We start from the raw sequence: 20,561 nt of genomic DNA on the forward strand, positions 1-20,561 counted from the left end.
TTGTAAAGAGTTTCATAGCCTATTCAGTGTAAGCCTATATCCTTCATATTTGAGAACTTCGATGTTTGGATTTAAATAAGAGCAAATTGTTGTACATGCTTTGGAGGAAAAAAATTTTTAAGTGATTAAAAAATGTTTCTTATCGGATAATACCAAAGTCCTATTATACCTTCTTTTACACACCATAATGAATTAGTGATCAAGAACACAACTGTAGATTTAAACTAAAAGAAACAAAAAAGAAAGAACAAAAAAGACAGCCTGCATAGTGACAAGAATCCATCTGCCTTCATGCCAGTGAAGTTCTAGCTGTGAGCATGCTCAGAACATGGGAGGCACTGAACTTACTACATCAGAACTCCTGCTGAGGTATAGGAGGATACGTCTAATAACTCAATTGCTGTAAACCTATGATTATTTTTCTGGTTTTAAACAGCTCTTCAGCCTCAGATTGATTACAATGTTCTTTCTACTTCATTTCATCGTTCTGATCAATGTCAAAGGTAAGGCTGCTACTTTCTCGCTTTAGATGAGTGCAATTCTATGTAAAAAATACATTTCTATGTAAAAAAAAAAAATACATTTCTATGTAGTTCTATGGCAGTTGTAATAAATGCATTGGGGTGTTTAAAAAAAAAACAGACATCAAATTTGCCTGGTATTTGTCATTATCTTTCACTGCTTGTAGTCCCACACAGCCTAGTAATTTTTAGATGCAACAAATTTTTCATGGAAACAAGCCTTTGTATGTTATTAATGCTGTAGATAAAATCTGTCAAAAAACAATGTTGACTATATCAATTAAAATGTAGAAAACATTTTTGGCATTTGTTCTAAAAAGTATGACAAATTAATAAGCTAAAATTGTGTTTTGTGGAATTTCAACCTGTTGAAATATGTCCATAAAATTCATGTAATTGTTAGTAACTATCTTGCGTTAACATAATTAAACTGGGAATTCCAAAGCCACAGGCAGATCTAAAAAACAGTATCTGTCTCTAAGAGTAAACCTCTCTAAAATAAAGTTATTAAAAGTCTATAAAAGTGCATTTACTTAGATAATTTTCTTTAGTTTTTAATTTGTGGAAATTTTTATTTCAGTCAAACTCTTAATTTTCAAGTCAGTACCATTTTCTTTGTAAAGCTCACCGAAAAATAAAACCTAAATCTTCACTTGCTTTTAAATAAAAAGATACGTTGTCAGCCTATACATTCATAAACAACCTATTAATCACACCCAAGATTTGCTGGGGTTTATTACTATTCAAAAATGTTTCTATTTTAATTTGTATTTTTTCTTAAAGAATTTTGATAAACCTCTGAGAATAAATGTTAAAATTTGAAATTATTTTTATTTTCTGAGAAATTCGTTTTAGGTTTTTTAAATATTCAGTTTTATTAAGTGAATTCCAAGTGAATATTTTAAATCTTGAAACAAAATGCAATATTTATGAGGAATTATTTTAAAACTTCTAACAAACAAAAGACTTTTAAAAGGCTTAAAATATCTAAATTTTATTTTGAATTTAAAATAATACTAAAACTTTACTACAAATATTTAAAATATATATCTCCATACACCTAGCATGACTTTTATTTTATATTTTAATATCTCTTACATGAATAGCTAAGTATTAACTAAGAAGAAACAATATATGAACTCACCTTGCATGCAATACAGTCGTAACAAGCAGTCTATTTCTATATTTAAGGTCCTACTTCAGAAGTTCATGTTCTATCCACATTTGAATATTCAATTTTATATGATTTTAAGAATATATAGCTACAAAGCAGGTTCTTAAGACATGTCATAGAGTTCATCTGTGCCCTTAAAAAGCTCTTTAATGTACAGGACTGTAACCACAGTTTAACCAATTTTACTATACTTTTGCTTTTATACATAAGGCATTTAATTGATTTTGTTTAAACCGTTTATGAGATGAAAAACATCTATTACTAAAATAACGTTTTGTGATTTACCATAATGTAAAGTCGCCCTTTAAACTAAAAAAAAATTCAATTAATAATTTTTGTTTGATTTTATTTCTAAGTAAAAGCCATATTTCAAACTCCTAGTACCAACCTAACAAATACTTATTGATAAATTATAATCCTGGAAATTTTTATTTTCTAATTTTGTATTACTTTTGACTACTAATTTAAACCTTTATGTTTAAAATGATTTCTTTTCAAAGCAAGACACATTGATCAATGCTTTGACATTTTATTCCTACTTATAAAAATAGTAGAATTTGCTCTATAATTAGTAAAACTCTTTTCTTTTTCACAATAAAATTGTGGACAATTAAAACGGTAAGCCTTTTCATAGTAACCAAAGAAAGCTCATTTAGAATTGCCTAAGAGTAGAGGTGTCTTTTTAATTTAAATAATATTTGTGATAGACTCTTAGGCCAGATCTAAACAAAACAGAAAAGTAGAAATTATGTGATCATCTTTTCTTCTCTGATCATCATCACTTTGGAGTGCCTAAGGAATGAGTGATTGCCTTAAGCTATAGGCACTAACAGACAACTATGCATAACGTATCTTATTATTATTACGTGTATTTTATCATTAATTTATTCACTGTGTATCTTTGTTAACCAGCTTGAAACTACTTTTTAAAAAACATTTCTTAATGGACAAATTAGGAACCATATTACATATCAAAATCATGGGCTTATGTAGGAAATTAAAAGCATGAAGTATTGAGACTGCTACTTGGTAACTACCAGTTGTGTTTTGTGGAATTTCAACCAGTTGAAATATGTCCATAAAATTCATGTAATTGTTAGTAACTATCTTGCGTTAACGTAATTAGACTGGGTACTCCAAAGCCACAGGCAGATCTAAAAACTATCTGTCTCTTAAGAGTAAACGTGTCTAAAATAAAGTTATTAAAAATAACTTTAAACTTTTAAAAAACATTTCTTAATGGACAAATTAGGAACCATATCACAAATCAAAAACATGGGCTTATGTAGGAAATTAAAAGGATGAAGTATTGAGGCTGCTGCTTGGTAACTACCAATTGCCACTTAAATAACTTGCTTAACCTCCAAAATAGGTTAACCAAAACCGGGCCCGAACAGTATTTTGAGGGGAGCAGTGTTTGACTGCCCCCTAGTGGCCAGGCTCAAGGCATGCCTGGCATGGTCCGTCCTTAGGGATGTCAGTTTCACTTGGCCACTCTGACTTGAGAAAAGGTTTTCCATCTGAATTTTAATTTCACACCTTTATATTCATGCTGTGGATAGTTGTAAAAAATCAATTATATTTCAGGCCAGTCATCCCGAAGACTGACCTGCTTGCGGGCTGAATGAAGCCCACTGTGAGGGAGGAGGAAAAAAATTGGGAACATGGGAGTTAAAACCTTTAGAGACGTGTTATCTCTGAAGACGCCAGCTAAATACATCCCACAACAGATGCTTACTCGTGTGTTCATCTTACTGTGAATAAATATGACCAGATATAATCAAAGAGTTTTAAGGCCTCTCACTTGAAATGACAAAATTGCCTGCCATGTGAATTTTAGAGGCAAAATTGGGATGCTGCTTTCTAATAGGCTGATATTGAAAAATGGCACATTTTTATTCTGTAATATAGTAACCCAAATAAAATTCAATTAACAAAGTGATTTTGTATAAATAGTTATGCAACAAAAACTGCACCTAATTTTTAGGAGTACATATCTATTTAAGAGCCCAGAATGGCCCGGTTTATTTATTTGGTAAACAAATAACATTCTTTGGGTAAAATGAGTGTGCTTGTTTCACATGTGAAGTAGTAGTGGCATTAGAGGCCTAATTATCTAAAAACAAAAAAAAAAAGCCTCTCATATGCTTTACTCACCCATACTTCCAGGTTTTTGTATGTATTTTAAAAAATTAAGTTTGCAATGAAGGTCAATGTTGTTATCAGAAAAGTGCCCCGAAGCCAAAATAAAACAGCTGATTCAACATCGTGTGATAAACAGACTTTCGAGTGTTTTAAGATGCAAAAAGAATTGAGATTGAGGTCATGCGCGGTGGCTCACACCTGTAATCCTAGCACTTTGGGATGCAAGCGGATCACTTAGGTCAGGAGTTCAAGACCAGCCTGGAAAACATGGTGAAATCCCATCTCTATTAAAAATACAAAAATTAGGCAGGCATGGTGGTGCACACCTGTGGTCCCAGCTACTCGGGAAGCTGAGGCAAGAAGATCGCTTGAACCTGAGAGGCAGAGGTTGCAGTGAGCCGAGACAGTGCCACTGTACTCCAGCCTGGGCGACAGAGTGAGACTCTGTCTCAAAATTTAAAAAAAAATAATTAAAGAATTGCAATTGAAAATTTAACTTTATTACAAAGTAAAAAGCCTTTACAACATGTTCAATGTGATTGATAAAGTTCTAGTCCTCCTTTCCCATCCTCCCCCTTCCCACTGTTCTGACTTGGGCTCCCTTGCTCCTGTTCAAGCCTCTCGCCTCTCCTTCCCATCTTTATTTATCCTCCCCTCCTCCCTGCCTCTGCAGGCATCTGTCTCAGATGCTCTCCCGGCCTGTCTTCCCTCCATTTTCATGTCTCGCCCTCCTACCCCCATCCCTATCTTCCTGGTGTCCTCACCTCTGAAATCTCCCTTCTGCTCACCTTGGGTCTGCTCTTCAGCTCTCTTGCTCTCTGAGTTCCCATCTCCTCCAGCTCTGCCTTTGTTCTGGCTACATCCCATCCTCGGTAACTCTCACACCTGCTCCATCCTGATTGGTCACATCTGGCTTTTCATTTCCACCTTGGAATGCATCTATCCCTCGATTCGCCCCCTTCCTCAAGTATTCCTGTCTCTAATCACCTCCTGTCTTTGCCGAGCTCCCTCCCCAGGGGCTTCCTGGATCTTCTTTGTCTCCCTTTTTTGGCCTTTGCCTCCTTTCTATTATTTGTCTCTATCCCACAGTCTCCTGGCCCGACCAGTGGTCACCATGTCTGTTGCTTGCTAGAACACATGCCCAAATACCACCAAATGAATATTGTATCTCCGTATTACTTCAATACTGGTGTGCTCTCTTTTTCTAGGTCCAATGATTTGTCTACAATTCTAAAATCCAGAAAGCTCAGAAAACTGAGTTGATCACCTTTGCCTACAAAATCTGGTCAGAACTGGCCGGGAGCTATTTAGATTCTTTATGCACTCACTGTAAAATTTCATACATTGTGCTATAGAAAAATGTTCATATGTTTGGTTATGGAACTTTGCCCCAGGCCAGTAGGAAATGTTATATAGTTCATAGCATGTTAATTAACTTTCTAAAATTCTAAAAAATATTATAAATTCTGCAACATATCTCTCCAAAGGGTTTCTGCTGTGGTGGTACAGATCTCCATTAGCCATGCCCCTCTACAGATCACCAACTGTTCTGTGCCATATTATTCTCGAGTAGTATAATGGCTATTTTATTTGCCCAAGGAAATTCAGTGTTAATAGAATGTGTCTGATGAAGGAAAGATAATTTTAACTAATTCTCCTTTTCTCTGATTCCAGTTTATTTTCTACTCAATCGCTAGGTTTGTTTTTTTCTTTTTCAGTGACTATATTTTTTATTCCGATCATTCCAACTGTGTTTAAAGCTGTCTGTTTGGGGTTTTATAAACTTTCATTCTTATTTCATGATATGTTCCTTCCATTAGTTCTTTGAGAATTTTAATCATGCAAAGTTTAAACTAGTCTTTCAAGCTCTATCGGCTGGGCGCAGTGACTCACACCTGTAATACAAGCACTTTGGGAGGCTGAGGTGGGCGGATCGCCTGAGGTCAGAAGTTTGAGACAAGCCTGGCCAACATGGTGAAACCCTGTCTCTACTAAAAATACAAAAAATTAGCCAGGCGTGGTGGTGCATGCCTGTAGTCCCAGCTACTTGGGAGGCTAAGGCAGAAGAATCGCTTGAACTCAGGAGGTGGAGGTTGCGGTGAGCCAAGATTGTGCCACCATACTCCAGCCTGGGTGACAGAGTGAGACTCCATCTAAAAAAAAAAAGTTCTATCATCTCTTTCCCAGGTACGAATTCCCCCTTTTTGTGGAGCCCTGGACGTTTTCATAAAGTTGGAAGAATGTTTCTCCTGCACACAGCTCCTCAAAGTAGTCTCAGAAGTACTTCCACATAGCCCAGGGAGTGTTCAGATCTGGACTGTCGTATATGTTAGCATCTCAGAGATTTTGCCTGTGGGTGATCCAGTTCCAAATCTCATGCCCATTTGCAGTGGTATCACCACTGCTTTCCCTGCTGGCCATGAGCAAGCATTATTTAAATCACAGTCTTGGGCGGTCAGAGTTATTCCATACCCCATGCATTGTCAGAGGCTCAGTCGCAGTGCTTGGCTTCATGCAGATCCCAGCCTCTGCCAGTTGGGCTGCACTAAGCCCCTTTCTCAAACTGGCATTGAACCCAGTTGTGATTGTTTCTGCAGTCCCAGCTCCCTGCAGAACAAGTGGTTTTATGTCCTCTCGCAACAGTGGCTTTTTCTGAATTCATGTTCTACGGAGAGCTTTCTCTCCTACAACCCAAATGTTTTCATGCAAAAGCATAGTATCAGTTTTTTCTGTGTCTATGGAAGAGTATGATGTGAGAGCATATTCAGGGTTTTCTCACAATGGATGACCTTGATCCAGAAGTTCAACAAAGAAGGTAGATTTTGTCCTTCAGACTGTGCGTTTGCAAAGATTGGACATGGGTGAACATACACACACCAGAGATCTGGAGTCGTGAAGTAAAGTGCTACACAAACGTTAAGAGATTAGGAGACGGGAGGCAGCAGAGCAACACGGATGCTGGATTTGGGGTCAGCAAACCCATGTTCAAGTCATAGCCTTGACCTTGACTGGTGTTTGGCCTTTGGCATACCAAATAACTTCTCCGCTTCATCCACAATACTTTCATAATTATCGAGTTTCCAAGAACCGCTTGTCATGATGTCAGAGACATAGATTCCAGAACTCCAGCCCCTGAGGATTCAATAGGTCTATGGTGGGTCATGGGCTCTGCACATTTAGGAAGCAGCCCAGGTGATTCTGATAAACCTGTTCAATGGATCATACACCTGGAAAAACTAGCCAAAATATACATGGGTTTTTTTTTTTTTCTTTGAGATGCTAGTTTTTGTTATATTCTTTGTATGGACCAGGATTGCTAATTGGATTCACCTGGATTGTTTGACACATTAATTCTACTTGAAATGGTGTTTTAAATTTGGGGGCAATGAGGACAAATTAAGTATTTCGTAAGGGAATAGCTGAATCTACGTTATCTAGTTATCAATATAAAGTTTCTTAACAAATAGTATAGTTCAAAAACTGTAATTAATATGCTAGTTTACCTATAGAGCAGACCTGATGTTAATTACCACTCCCACCTTTAAGGGAAATTAATAAACTCATAACACGAATGGCTAAGGAAGAATCTCTTCTGATTTGGGGCCAGATTCTACTTCTTATTCATCACCTGGCTTTCATTATCCAAATTTTTATTCGATTATAGCTCAGCCAGTAGACACTGAATAGGTCATTGCCTCTTTCTCTCTTTTTCTGTTATTCACACCTTGCCCGGGACATTCCGTTTCAACCCCATAGGCTGAAAAATAGTACATCTATTGCTGTAGATATTTCTACTCATAATTTCCTTTCATGTAAACCCATGGTATATAAGAAATGTAGAAGATACTGATTCTCTTTCATTTTGCCTTAAGAGCCACTGTAAAAATACTCCCTTAAAAGCCTCAAAATTCAGTCTGAGGGTGAGATGATAGTCTTTATGTAAACTTTCTTCTACATAGGAAAAGGATAATAATCTACACTGAGTGTTACGGGAAAACTCTGTTCCCTTATTTGAAGCCATTTCCTTTTTGGCTGTTTCCTCTTTCCCACTTTAAAACACCGCTCTTACTGTAATTACTAAAGTTAAAATTAACCACTTGGAAAAATAAGTTGCCCTCCTTAAAAGCACAGGGTTTTGTACATGCTGTTATTTTTGTTCATTTTTCCTGTGAATTGTAAGTTTTGAAAAGAATAAAGCATGAGAAAATTACCTGTGCTGTGACCCGATTCTCAAAGTTATATGGGCCACCTTACCCCATCCTACATAGATTCCAGGTGAAAAATTAAGAGAGGCCCTTTGCCACCGCTCCTCTTCCCTAGCAAATAGCTTAAAAAAAAATAGAAGATGTTGCCAAGCGAGTTTTTCACTTAAAAAAACTGAACCATTGGTGTAAGATAAATGAAAAAAAGAAAATGAGCATAATGCTTCTATTACATGCACTCAACCCACATTGACATCATCGTCAGCAGATGTATGCCCAAGTCTGGCCTAAGCTTCTGACATGGATTATCACTGAAGCACTGATGTGCTCTCCACTCCCACATATGGAGCTTTAGGTCTTTGTGGCTCACTTACAGAAACAGCATTGCTATACCTGAAAATGTTAATTAAGTTCAGACAACAATTTTTGAGGCATCTGCTATATACTAAGAACTGAAAACTTTTCTAGCCATTGAGAGAATCAAAATTAATAAATTCCATTACTTTTAATGGCAAAAACCACAATTTATTTTGCACCAGCTTAATATTATAATAATAATGACATGCTATAAATATTACATAGAGGTATGTGCAAGATGGTTTGGGTAGAAAAAAGGGAAAGTTTGTACCGAGGAGTGGTTTTGAAAAGTCTCAGTAAAGTTTTTGCAAAAATGACTTCTGAGATGATCATCAAAGAAATAGGAAATACAGAGAACAGAACATGCTACAATCTTCGTATCTTAATTATCTTAAAAGTCAGGGCTGCAAAGAATGTTTTCGTAACTGAATACAAGATAATTGTAAAAAGTGAAGGAGAACTGTCCACTGGCCCTGCTTGATCTGAAATCACTTTGGATGTTGCAGTTTGCTCATTTTCAAGACTATATAGTATGTCATTGAGAAATATTCCACAAATGTTTATCTGTTTTATTTTTCAAAGACACTTGGATTGTCTCTGGCTTGGGGCTATTGTGAAGAATTCTGCTGTGAATATTCTTGTATGAATCTCTTGGTGCACATGTGCATGAATTTCTATGGGCATTTACCTAGAAGTAAATCTACTGACTCGTAGGGTTTGCACAACTTCAAACTTAGTAGATAATGACAAACTGTTTTCCAAAGCAGCTGTTCCAATTAACACTCCACCAGTGTATGAGGGTTTGCATGATTTTACATCCTCACCAAATAGTGTATCATTGGGTTTTTTATTTTTAAATTACACCCATACTAGTAATCTTAGTGATATTTTATCATGGTTTTAATTTGCATTTCTCTGATTATGAATTAGATTTAATACCTTTTCAGATGTTTTTGTCATTCAGATATCCTCTTTTGTTCGGTACCTATTCAAGTCTCTTGCCCATTTTTCTATTTACCCTTCATTTTTTCTTTATTGATTAGTAGGACACCTATACATTTGCTAATTACAGACCCTTTGCAAATAGCCTCTACTCTGCAGCTTGCCTTTGCACTCTCTTAATGATGACTTTTTTAAAAGACAGGCCAGGCACCGTGGCTCACGCCTGTAATCTCAGCACTTCGGGAGGCCGAAGCAGGCAGATCAGGAGGTCAGGAGATCGAGACCTACCTGGCCAACATGGTGAAACCCCATTTCTACTAAAATACAAAAAAAAGAAAAAGAAAAATTAGCTGGGCATGGTGTTGTGCACCTGTAGTCCCAGCTACTCAGGAGGCTAAGGCAGGAGAATCTCTTGAACCCGGGAGGCAGCAGTTGCAGTGGGCCAAGATCGCGCCACTGCACTCCAGCCTGGTGACACAGCAAGATTCCGTCTCAAAAAAAATAAATAAAAAGACGTTCTTAATTTGTATATTGTCTAATTTAGGTATCTTTTCCTTTATGATTAGTACTTTTATTTGGCTTTTCTTCTTTGTATTCTCCTTAATACATCTATCTCACAGTCATAAAGATTTTTTCTTATGTTATCTTCTAGAAACTGTATTGTTTCACCTTTCATGTTACAACCTGTTATCTATCTAGAATTGAGCATCACCTTGCCTCACTGCTCTGTGGTACAAATGATTACATATGTGTCTTTCTTCTTCCAAACTTTCTATTCTATTCCATTGGTCTATTTTTCAATCTTTCCACCAACATCACACTGCCTGAACTGTTGTACCGTTATAATATGTGTTGCCATACAGATAATAAGTCCTCTCTCCTTGTTCTCCTTCTTCAGTGGTAGCCTGGCTCTTCGTGTTCTTTTGCATTTCCACATGCCTTCGAGAATCAACTTATCCATTCCTACACACATACTCCTGGGATTTTTATTGACATTTCTTTGAATCTATAGATTGATTTGGGGAAAGAATGAACATCTTTAAAATATTGTCTTCCACTTATTTAGGTTTTTAATGTCTTTCACTAATAGTGTATACTTTACATAAATGTCTTGCCCATTTTTTGTTAGATTTATTTCTAAATACATGACCGTGTCCATGCTGTAGTAAAAGGTGTGATTTTTCAAACATTTCATTGTCTAATTGTGGCTGAAATATAAAAATACAATTGATTTTATAGAAACTTTGCAAAATTCACCAGTGCTAATAATTTATTTTAATATTCACAGTCATATTATTTATGAATAATCACAGTTTTATGTCTTCTCTTCCAATATGTATGCCATTAATTTACTTTCCTTGCTTAACTCCATTAGCTAAGCCCTCCAGTACAACAATGAATAGATACAGTAATAGTGGACATCATCAGTCTCAAAGGGAAAGGCTTCAAAACCTCACTCATATGCTGTGGGGTTTTATAGATAACTACACTTAATTAAATCAAGTAAGTTATCTTCTATTTTTAGTTTGCATTGTTATTTTAAAGTCAGGATCTGGCAGTTCCATCTCTGGAGCCTCTCATAAACAGAGTTAAAAACAAGTGACAAACTGCAAGGAAACATTTGTGAGTTACAGAACAGAGGACTAACCTCCCTAAAGAATTCTGGTTGCATTGCCAGATTCTGTTTTCTCACACATGGTTCAAAACACTGGTCCTGACTATTGCGTCAGGAATGAAAGTTTCACCGTCTCATCAGCATGAATTAGATGAAAGACAGTCTTTTCAAAGGAATACATTTTTCATAAAGCCAAATGTATTCCTTTGAAAAGATTGTCTTTTCTTCTGTAGATACAGTCTCTCTAATTTTTAACAATAAAATACTACTTTTCTAATAAATCAATGTTAAAATATATGGTAACTCAGAGTTTTAAAATCATCCTTATTTAACAAACTAAAACATTAGTAACTTTTGACAGGTTTCTCTAAATTCTTTAATTGAATTTATTTGGTCTAAGAAGCAAAAATCTAGAAACCTCTGATCTAATGCATGTCAGAGATAGTCAGTGTATTGACAAAGAAAATGGAGCTGATGAATTAAGGAGATAAAGAGGAAGAAAAGGAATTTTTAGAAAATATGGAGGGAAAAAAGCTTTTAACCTGGGGACCAAGGTTGGATGTGTCAAATGCAGAAAACCAAGCAAGATGAGGACTATGAAAGAGCCACTGGATTTAGTGTCAAAAAGGATGATAGTGATTCTGATGAGAAGAATGTCAGCAGAGCAGCAAGGTCAAGATGGAAGCTATGGATTTAAAAATGAAAGTGTGGTAAGGAAGTGGAGACATTGACTTACTTGTATGGTTCTTCTGAGAAATTTAATTGTGAAGGGGACGAGAGTATATCTCAGTTTTACAGGCAGGCAGATATAACAGGATTTAGGTTGGTTGACTGGTTTGTTTTGAAGATGGGAGCTGTGCAATAGAGAGACAAAGATATGGAAAATAGCTGGGTGCAGTGGCTCACGCCTGTAATCCCAGCACTTTGGGAGGCTGAGGTGGGTGGATCACCTGAGGTCAGGAGTTCAAGACCAGCCTGATTGACATGGTGAAACCCCGTCTGTACTAAAAATACAAAAAAATTAGCTGAGTGTGTTGGCGCATGCCTGTAATTCCGGCTTCTTGGGAGGCTGAGGCAGGAGAATCACTTGAACCCTGGAGGCAGAGGTTGCAGTGAGCCGAGATCATGCCATTGCACTCTAGCCTCGGCAACAAGAGTGAAAATCCATTTGAAAAAATACATATATATATTATATATATAAAATATAGGAAAGAAAGGAAACAATGAATGCAGAGTCTGAGAAAGCAAGGTTGAGTGGAGCACAGAACATAGATGGAAGGCTTTACTATGGGAAAGACAAGAGATCTTCATTCTTTGTGCATCACTAAAGAAGAATCGAGGGACTTGGTCTAGTCCTGTGCAGTTTCCATACACTCAGCATGAGCAGTCTATGTGGATGGTACCCACACTTATGCGAGGTGGGTCCTGCCCAAACATATACTGCAGCCTGGGATGCAGGTACATTCATAAGTTGATGGGAATAGAATCTGGGATAATTCCCACTCAGAGGAAGAACATCCAGTGAAAGTTCCATGGGACATAGCAGCCAATGAATCAGAGAAGAATTAAAAGAGAGAGGTGAAGGGACCAAGGTACCACCTTCTCTCCACATTTCCCAAACCAAGTTCCCATCAGGCTTCCCCTTGCCTGTCTCCTTCACAATCCCCCTTTCCATGGTCTTCTCCCCTTCACCCACCACACTGCCCATTCTCTCCATTCACTCGCCTCAGGCAGGCTTTAGGAAGAAGGTAGTCTCTCAACTCATGCAGAACGAGATGAATTTTACATACTGAAAGGTAAGATTTTAACCTAAAAGAATGCATCTCTAAAGGTGGAGTTTTGGCAGTTTACCAGTCAGCAGAAATAATACTTTTGGAAGAGAAGTCTTCCTTCTTCCCTTAAATCCCTTATAACCCACCAACAGCCACAGCATTCTGTTTGTGACCCACATAAACACACCCAGGCAAGGAGGATGCGGGGCTGACATCCATCCCTGGTAAGGATGATGTTGGCAGTTTGAAATTCTCTTTTTTTCCAATATAAATGAAAATGTATTGAGCCTACACTCTGTTCCACGAAGTTAGGCATCATTTCCCCAAATCTGTCTTTCAAACATCAGGCAGTCATCTGAAGAAGGAGGGGGGTAATATTTTCTGCCCCTCTCCCCAAAAAAATCTGTGGGTAGGGTCCTGAGGGACTTTTACCAGCATGAAGTGGTTGCTTTGTCCCAGAAGAACACGACAGAAAATAGAGGTTGGGAGAAATTCCGTTAGGGCAGGAATCTCTGAAGTGGAAAGGAGGTGGGGTAAATATGTGTGAATGAAACTGGATCAAAATTCTGAATATAACGATTGATGTGGCCAAGAAACACCATCCAGGCAGGGAGCACCAAACAGTTGCATGAAAGGGTAAGACTGCCAAGTTTGGAAAACAACAACAACCACCAAGAGGCCAATTTCTCTTCACCTACCTTAACATAAAAGCCTTTTAAGAAAGACTTTCCTAGTTTTCTTCGAACAAACAAAAATTCATCTATCCAACAAAGGTGGGCTTTTAGTAAAATTGGCTCTTCGCAGAAGTAGGGGCAGGCTCTGGCCAGGTGCAATCAGCTGATGGAGCTGCTTCTCCTTGGCTTCTCAGTGGAGCTGCCCGGGATGGTGCTGCTGCCCCGCTCAGAGATCCCAGTCCCTGAGTTCCCGGTAGTGATGGACGCTGTCTGCCTTGCTGACTGACAACAAAATGTAGCACATAGTAGGCACTTAGTTAACATTTCTGGATGCTAAATGAATGTTCCCTCTGGTGCTGCAGTTAATTGGCTCTTTGGAGCAGATGGCACAGGCTTCGCCAGCAATTTCTATAGCCCCCCTGAGGCACCATTGCCATCCTCAGTGACCAGGTCGTCTGACGTGGGTTAAACACTACTAAGCGTGATGCACTCCTCCTTGGCATATATCCCCCTGGAGCCATCGCCCCTGGTGTTAGAGCCAGAACATCTGGCTGAGAGGATACAGGCTTTCTTCAGCTTTATGTAGGACTAGCATTGGCAGAGAAATAGAGAAAGCAAAAAGGGACTTGTATATCTCCAACAATTCTTAAACTGAGGACCTGAAAGATGATTCTCACCTGTTGTTTCCCAATAATCCAGGGAAAGTGTTGATGGGCAGCAAAAAATAGCCTTGAGCAGCAGTCCAGTTGGCTTTCAAAGGCCATCTAAACGTCATTTTAAAATCTCTTGGCACAGACACGTCCAGAATATTGACCAGAAGACAGAAGAAGGGTGATTATTGAGCAATTCTCTGTCATATGTTCGAGCCTCCTCTCAGCTGTGTGTTTGGCAGGGGTCCCATAGAAACCACTGCAGAAGCCATCAGCACTGCTACCATGCGGGCAGCCTCCATTTTTATAATCCCCAAGCTTCAGTAAAAACTGTCTCTTTCCACTTCCACAGATAGCAGGAAGACTAGACCACAGAATACACTTTCTACAGAGAGCTAGTGATTCTTTCCTCACTATGTACCAAGTACAGCAGGGGTTCTTAATTATTATTTAATTTGTATAATGACAGAGTGGAATGATAAATGAAGTGCATGAAAGACTAAAAAATAATTTCTCATCAGAATAACAGCCTAAATCTGCTGCTTTGGGAAGCTTAAATTTTGAAAAGGGCTCTTCCTTCCATTCCTTTTTTCAAAATTTCTAAATGGCTCATTAATTCACATGTTCATTTAAAAAAATTACTGAGCACCAAGTAAGACCCTAAGTTAGACAATAGAGATAGAAGCCACGGAGAGAAAAGGGTGGGGAATACATTGTATTCATTTATTCTCCTTATACATAAAATTTGTGCTTTGAAATGTCTTCAGGAAGATGCCACTCTGGGGTGGAAAATAGGGAATGACAAGAAATGCAGTCGGCAGGTTCTATTCATACATGTTCAGTCTCTTCCTCCCCTTCTTTGTCCACACTTGTTAGATGCAACTCAATTTTTTTTCTAGGGAAAAGGAAACCATCTTGATGCCTTTTATTTGTGACAGTTGATTGCTTGTTTGCCCCTGCTGCCTAGATGTTCTGCATATGTGAGATGGGCATTTAGTTAGGTCCAGCCCTCAAAGAACTCACAGTCAGCCAGGCGCGGTGGCTCACGCCTGCAATCTCAGCACTTTGGGAGGCCGAAGCGGGTGGATGATTTGAGGTCAGGAGCTCGGGACCAGCCTGACCAATATGGTGAAACCCCATGTCTACTAAATATACAAAAATTAGCCGGGCATGGTGGCGTGTGTCTGTAGTCCCAGCTACTGGGGAGGATGAGACAGGAGAATTGCTTGAACCCGGGCGGCAGAGGTTTCAGTGAGCCGAGATTGTGCCACTGCACTCCAGCCTGGGTGACAGGGCAAGACTCCAATTCAAGAAGAAAAAAAAAAAGCAACTCATAGTTATTTTCATAATAAATCCTGGAAGGAAACACCACATGCCACCTTCAAAAGATCCTACTCACATCGCCTCACCTCTCTATTTCAAAATTCTCTTTAATCGAATGCTTAATTGCTTCTTCTAAACATTAAGAAAATATTATTGGGAGGTTGTAATGACATTTTCCTTGGTTATTTATCATTTACAGTCCTCCTTCAGCTTTCAAAAGAGATTTGAAATAAAATAAAAATCATACATGTGATATGGCTTTTAAGATGGAATAACATAAAGAAGTAGGGGAAGCTTTTATTTTAGTCCCTATTATTTCTTTCAGAGAAGTCACATAAAAAATCATGAAATGCTGAGGCACAGCAAGCTTCCATTTTACATAGAGTTTCCTTCTTAACATTCTATTTTCTTACCTTGTATGGAAATTGCCTGTGTGCCGACATTAACCCAGGGTTACCATGGGCCAGGCGCTCTCCCCACTTCATAAGCATCAGCTTGTCTAGTCCCCAAAATACACCCACAAGGGAGATGCTCTCATTAATTCTACTTTAAATGTGAGGAAACTAAGATTTAAAGAGGTTAAGTAGCTTGCTCAAGGTCACACAGCTAGTGAGTGGCAGAGAGAATTCTAATCCAGGTCTGAGTGTCTCTGAGGTGCATTATCACTAACGAATGTGTTTAAATAGTGGGTCACATCCAATTAGTGGATCATGAAATCAACTTAGAGGCATGTGATCCCTTCACAACTGAATAAGATAGAACAGCAATGATTAAAGCTCATCCCACATAACTTTAAAAGAGTGATATTTCAGGAAATTTTGTTTTCATTATGTGGATGTGGGTGTGGGTGTGGGCATGAGTGTGCATGGTTGTGTGCTAGTGTGTGTGGGTGTGAGAGTAAGTGTGGGGGTGTAGGTGTGTGTTGGGAGCGTGGGTATGGCTGGGTGCATGCTGGATTGTGATATAAAATATATTTCTAACTGTAAATTACTTCCTTAAAAAATTTCTAAGCCACTACACGAAGATATATTGACTCTCTCATTCATGTTCCAAACACAGGAGGACTACTTATTTTTATAAATCTGCCTCCTATAGAAATCTTTACAAGCAAGAAATTAAGGGATTTTAAAATCTGTGATACAGTATGCCTCTCCCTGTGTGAACAGGCTTAACAAGCCAACCCCAGCGCCATGCAGCGGAGAAGTCTTCCTAAAATAGTCACAGACTTGACTGGTCTTATGCCTAGTTGCCGGTAGTAAATCTTTCATCCACTACTGCAGCAATAGCAGAGAAAATAATTTTTGCTTTTGTAAGAACAAAATGTCAATGAGCAAAAAAGCATCCAAAAGCCACGCTCTGAGTCTTCCTCCTCAGTCAGAAAAGACCCAGAAGTTGTGGCCACACCAGCCTCCGAGAGTGTGCACCAGCACACCCGGCTGCCCCCAGAGAGGGCCAGAGGCTCTGCTTTTCCATGCTTGCTGGATCTCCAGGGTCATCAGGACTAAACGACTCAAGCTGAAATGATCTACTCATCCTCCCTAATGACATCACTAAAAGCTTAATGTGCACTTGTAATTCAGACATAGCTTTGTTGCCTAAACTCCAACTCCTGCCCTTTAACAAATGACATCATTTGTTAATGAGAGCAGCAGGTTCTACCTCCTTTAGGAGAGTCTCCTGAGGGGCTTCTCTACAAGGCAGCATTTGCTTGGAGGGCTCAGGCCTCACAAGTGCATTTTCCCAAGAACCAAAGTAGACGTGCCTTCATGTTCTCAGTCATTTCCTCATCTTTATTTGGGGATATTAATGCCAAACATACACAGTTGCCATTAACATCAAATCAAGTAACTAGGAAATGCCCAGCACAAAGTAGATGATGTTCCTACTGAAGTTTGTTCCTTATCCTTCTGCTATGTTAAAAATATCATCTCCCACACCCGCCCAAGGGAATTCTGGGTCATGATGCCAGACTTCAGCCAAAGTGCATGGTTAGGAGCACTTTGCCTACATCCCTCGTTCCCTTCAATGAGTAACGATGACCTATAGACAGTCCTGTGTCTACACTCTCCTTAAATCAATTTCTGTGAAGTTCCAATTTTTTTTTTTTCTTTTGAGACTGAGTCAAGCTCTGTCGCCCAGGCTGGAGTGCAGTGGTGCCATCTTGGCTCACTGCAACCTCCGCCCCCCAAGTTCATGCAACTCTTCTGCCTCAGCCTCCTGAGTAGCTAGGACTGCAGCACATGCCACCATGCCTGACTAATTTTTGTATTTTTAGTAGAGATGGGGTTTCACCATGTTGGCCAGGCTGGTCTCAAACTGCTGGCCTCAAGTAATTTCCCCACTTCGGCCTCAAAGTGCTGGGATTACAGGCGTGAGCTACTGCACCTGGACAGAACTCTTTTTTTAAAAAAAACATGACTTCTGTAATTTTATTAGCCAACTTACAAACATGTCTCTCTATTTTCTGAAAAGTATCCTCTCAAAATTGAAAGAATATCTCTTACATCTAAATTGCTAGAATTGTTTTGGTCATCTTATCCATAGATATAGTACTTTTGTAAATGTCAATTATATTTATTTTCTTTAATTTCTTATTCAACTCAGCAGTTATTCAACTATCATTGGTCTTCTCTTATGTACCCTGCACCAGAAGATTGTTTCTAACTAGTCCTGATTTATAATCCTTGAAATGCAGATTCCTGAATTGACTGACAGTCTCATAGTGCAATGGCTAAGGGTGCGCCTACGGGGTCAGAGGGAGGATTCAAAGCCACCCTGTGTCACTTCCCAGACAAACCACTGCACACAAGATATATAACTTCCCTAATCCCAAAACATGAAGGATACTATCGCCCATACCATAGGCTGGCTGAAAGATTAACAATGATAACCACTGTGTGAAGTGTCTGGCAAACAGTAGACCCAGTAGACACGATAGATGAGTGTTCAACATTCAATTCTAGTTCCCCTCTTTCTAATGTGTTCCTGGATTTCTCTCTAACTCATACATAAACTCTCCTTTTGCAGGTATATTTTTATCATGTCACCTCAAGTCCTTCTTGTAAAAGATTAATAAGTAAATACATCTACCCATTTGACCTTATTAGCTCATGGTTTTACCTTTCTGTTTCCAAGGGTGGATGACTCCTTGATTTCATACAAAACTAGGACAATACATCTGGTTTTGTTTATGATTACCTTGTGGAAGTGAATTCAAAATGAACCTGGATTCTGTTCTTGATATAGCTGGTGTTGGGTGTGATTATGGCTGTTTAAAATGTTATCATTGGCCAGGCGAGGTGGCTCACACCTGTAATCCCAGCACTTTGGGAGGCCAAGGTGGGCAGATGACGTGGTCAGGAGTTTGAGACCAGCCTGGCCAACATGGTGAAACCCCGTCTCTACTAAAAATACAAAAATTAGCCAGGTGTGGTGGTTCACGTCTGTAATCCCGGCTACTCGGGAGGCTGAGGCAGGAGAATCGCTTGAATTTGGGAGGCAGAGGTTGCAGTGAGCTGAGATCATGCACTCCAGCCTGGCATCAGAGCGAGACTCCATCTAAAAATAAAAAATAAAAAATAAAGTTGTCAAGAATATTATTCAGAGAAATTGTGCACTAAGAATAATACCAGATGAACTCAACTCATATAGTTCTCGTGAAAATTAAATGGGACAACACGGAGAGAGCTTGGCCATGGTAACACTTTATTTTTGCCCCTTCTTTCATGTAGATTTTGCACTGACTCAAGGTAGCATGATCACTCCTTCATGCCAAAAAGGATATTTTCCCTGTGGGAATCTTACCAAGTGCTTACCCCGAGCTTTTCACTGTGATGGCAAGGATGACTGTGGGAACGGGGCGGACGAAGAGAACTGTGGTGAGTGCTCCCCTCGGCTCCGAATGTGTGCCTCACTTTATGAACACCCCAAAACTGTGGGTCGGTTGGATAATGATTGTGATAAACTAGGAAAGCTGATTTGGTGTTCTGTAGGGACTTTGAAACACAAATAATGACTCCCCAATGTATTTGTGATAACGACCTGAATTTTTGTAGGTAGAGGTTACTTAAGTCAGAAATACGGTATCATAAAATGTTATATTTTATAAAAATAAAATTATATTTGAAAATCTACTTCAATACTCATATTTTAATTATAAGGGGTTTTCTATGACTACCTCCTTATGGCTGGCAATTTGGTTCAGCTTCAAGAATATTCATAAAGTGGCCGGGCGCGGTGGCTCATGCCTGTAATCCCAGCGCTTTGGAAGGCCGAGGCAGGTGGCTCACCTGAGGTCAGGAGTTCGAGATCAGCCTGGCCAACACGGTGAAACCCCGTCTCTACTGAAAATACAAAAAAAAAAAAAAAATTAGCTGGCTGTGGTGGCAGGTGCCTGTAATCCCAGCTACTCGGGAGGCTGAGGCAGGAGAATTGCCTGAACCCAGGAGGCAAGGTTGCGGTGAGCCGAGATGGTGCCACTGCACTCCAGCCTGGGCAACAAGAGCAAAACTCCATCTCAAAAAAAAAAAAAAAAAAATGCATAAAGTGTGAATGGGCCTAGCTAGACAATTGATAGAACAGACCTATACTGAGTGCCCGCTATGTGCCAGGAGCTCTCCAAATCAGTGGGACACAGTGAGCTCAAGGGAGACAAGTGTCTTGACCTTGTGGAATTCACATGGGCAATGTGAACTAAGATGATGATAAACCTATATGTAAGAAAATCAATAATCTGAGTGATAAGTAAGGAAATGAAACAGGGTAATGAGATAGAAAGTAACTTGGAGGGAGGGATACTTCAAGGATGTAACCAGAGAAAATCTTTTTAAAATGATGACATTAGGATTGAGAACTAAATAAAAAAAGAAAGAAAGAAAGATGCTATGAAATATTCTGGAGGGGCAGAATTCCAGGCAAAGGCAACATCAAGTGCAAAGGCCCAAGGCTGACTGAAACAGAATGATGTGTTTGATGGTGTGTGGCTCAAGCAGAGAGAACAGGGGTATACACATGGAATGAAGGGGTAACCAGAGACCAGATCCCAGAGCATCTTACAGGCCAATTTCACCTCTGTTTATTGAAACCTAAGAAATATTTTTCTCTGGAGGAAACTGATGCCAAGAGAGGCTGACATGTCTAGTTAATCCAAAAGAATCCTGTGTGTTTTCTCCCACAGAGAGCTACCT

The 20,561-nt window shown here is 39.0% G+C and overlaps 1 protein-coding gene across 2 annotated transcripts in view; it reads left to right on the top strand.

Annotated features, from left to right (window-relative positions):
• The first annotated feature begins 323 nt into the window (after positions 1-323).
• RXFP2 (relaxin family peptide receptor 2) overlaps positions 324-20,561 on the top strand; it is a 63,327-nt gene continuing 43,089 nt past the window's right edge. For both annotated transcript variants that reach the window (XM_002824148.4, XM_002824147.4), the window contains exons 1-2: positions 324-503; positions 19,107-19,253. In XM_002824148.4, the coding sequence (XP_002824194.4) occupies positions 461-503; positions 19,107-19,253 (190 nt within the window). In that variant the 5' untranslated portion in view covers positions 324-460. The remainder of the gene's footprint in view (positions 504-19,106; positions 19,254-20,561) is intronic.

The sequence above is a fragment of the Pongo abelii genome, chromosome 14 (genome assembly GCF_028885655.2).
Source record: "Pongo abelii isolate AG06213 chromosome 14, NHGRI_mPonAbe1-v2.0_pri, whole genome shotgun sequence".
Lineage (NCBI taxonomy): Eukaryota > Metazoa > Chordata > Mammalia > Primates > Hominidae > Pongo > Pongo abelii.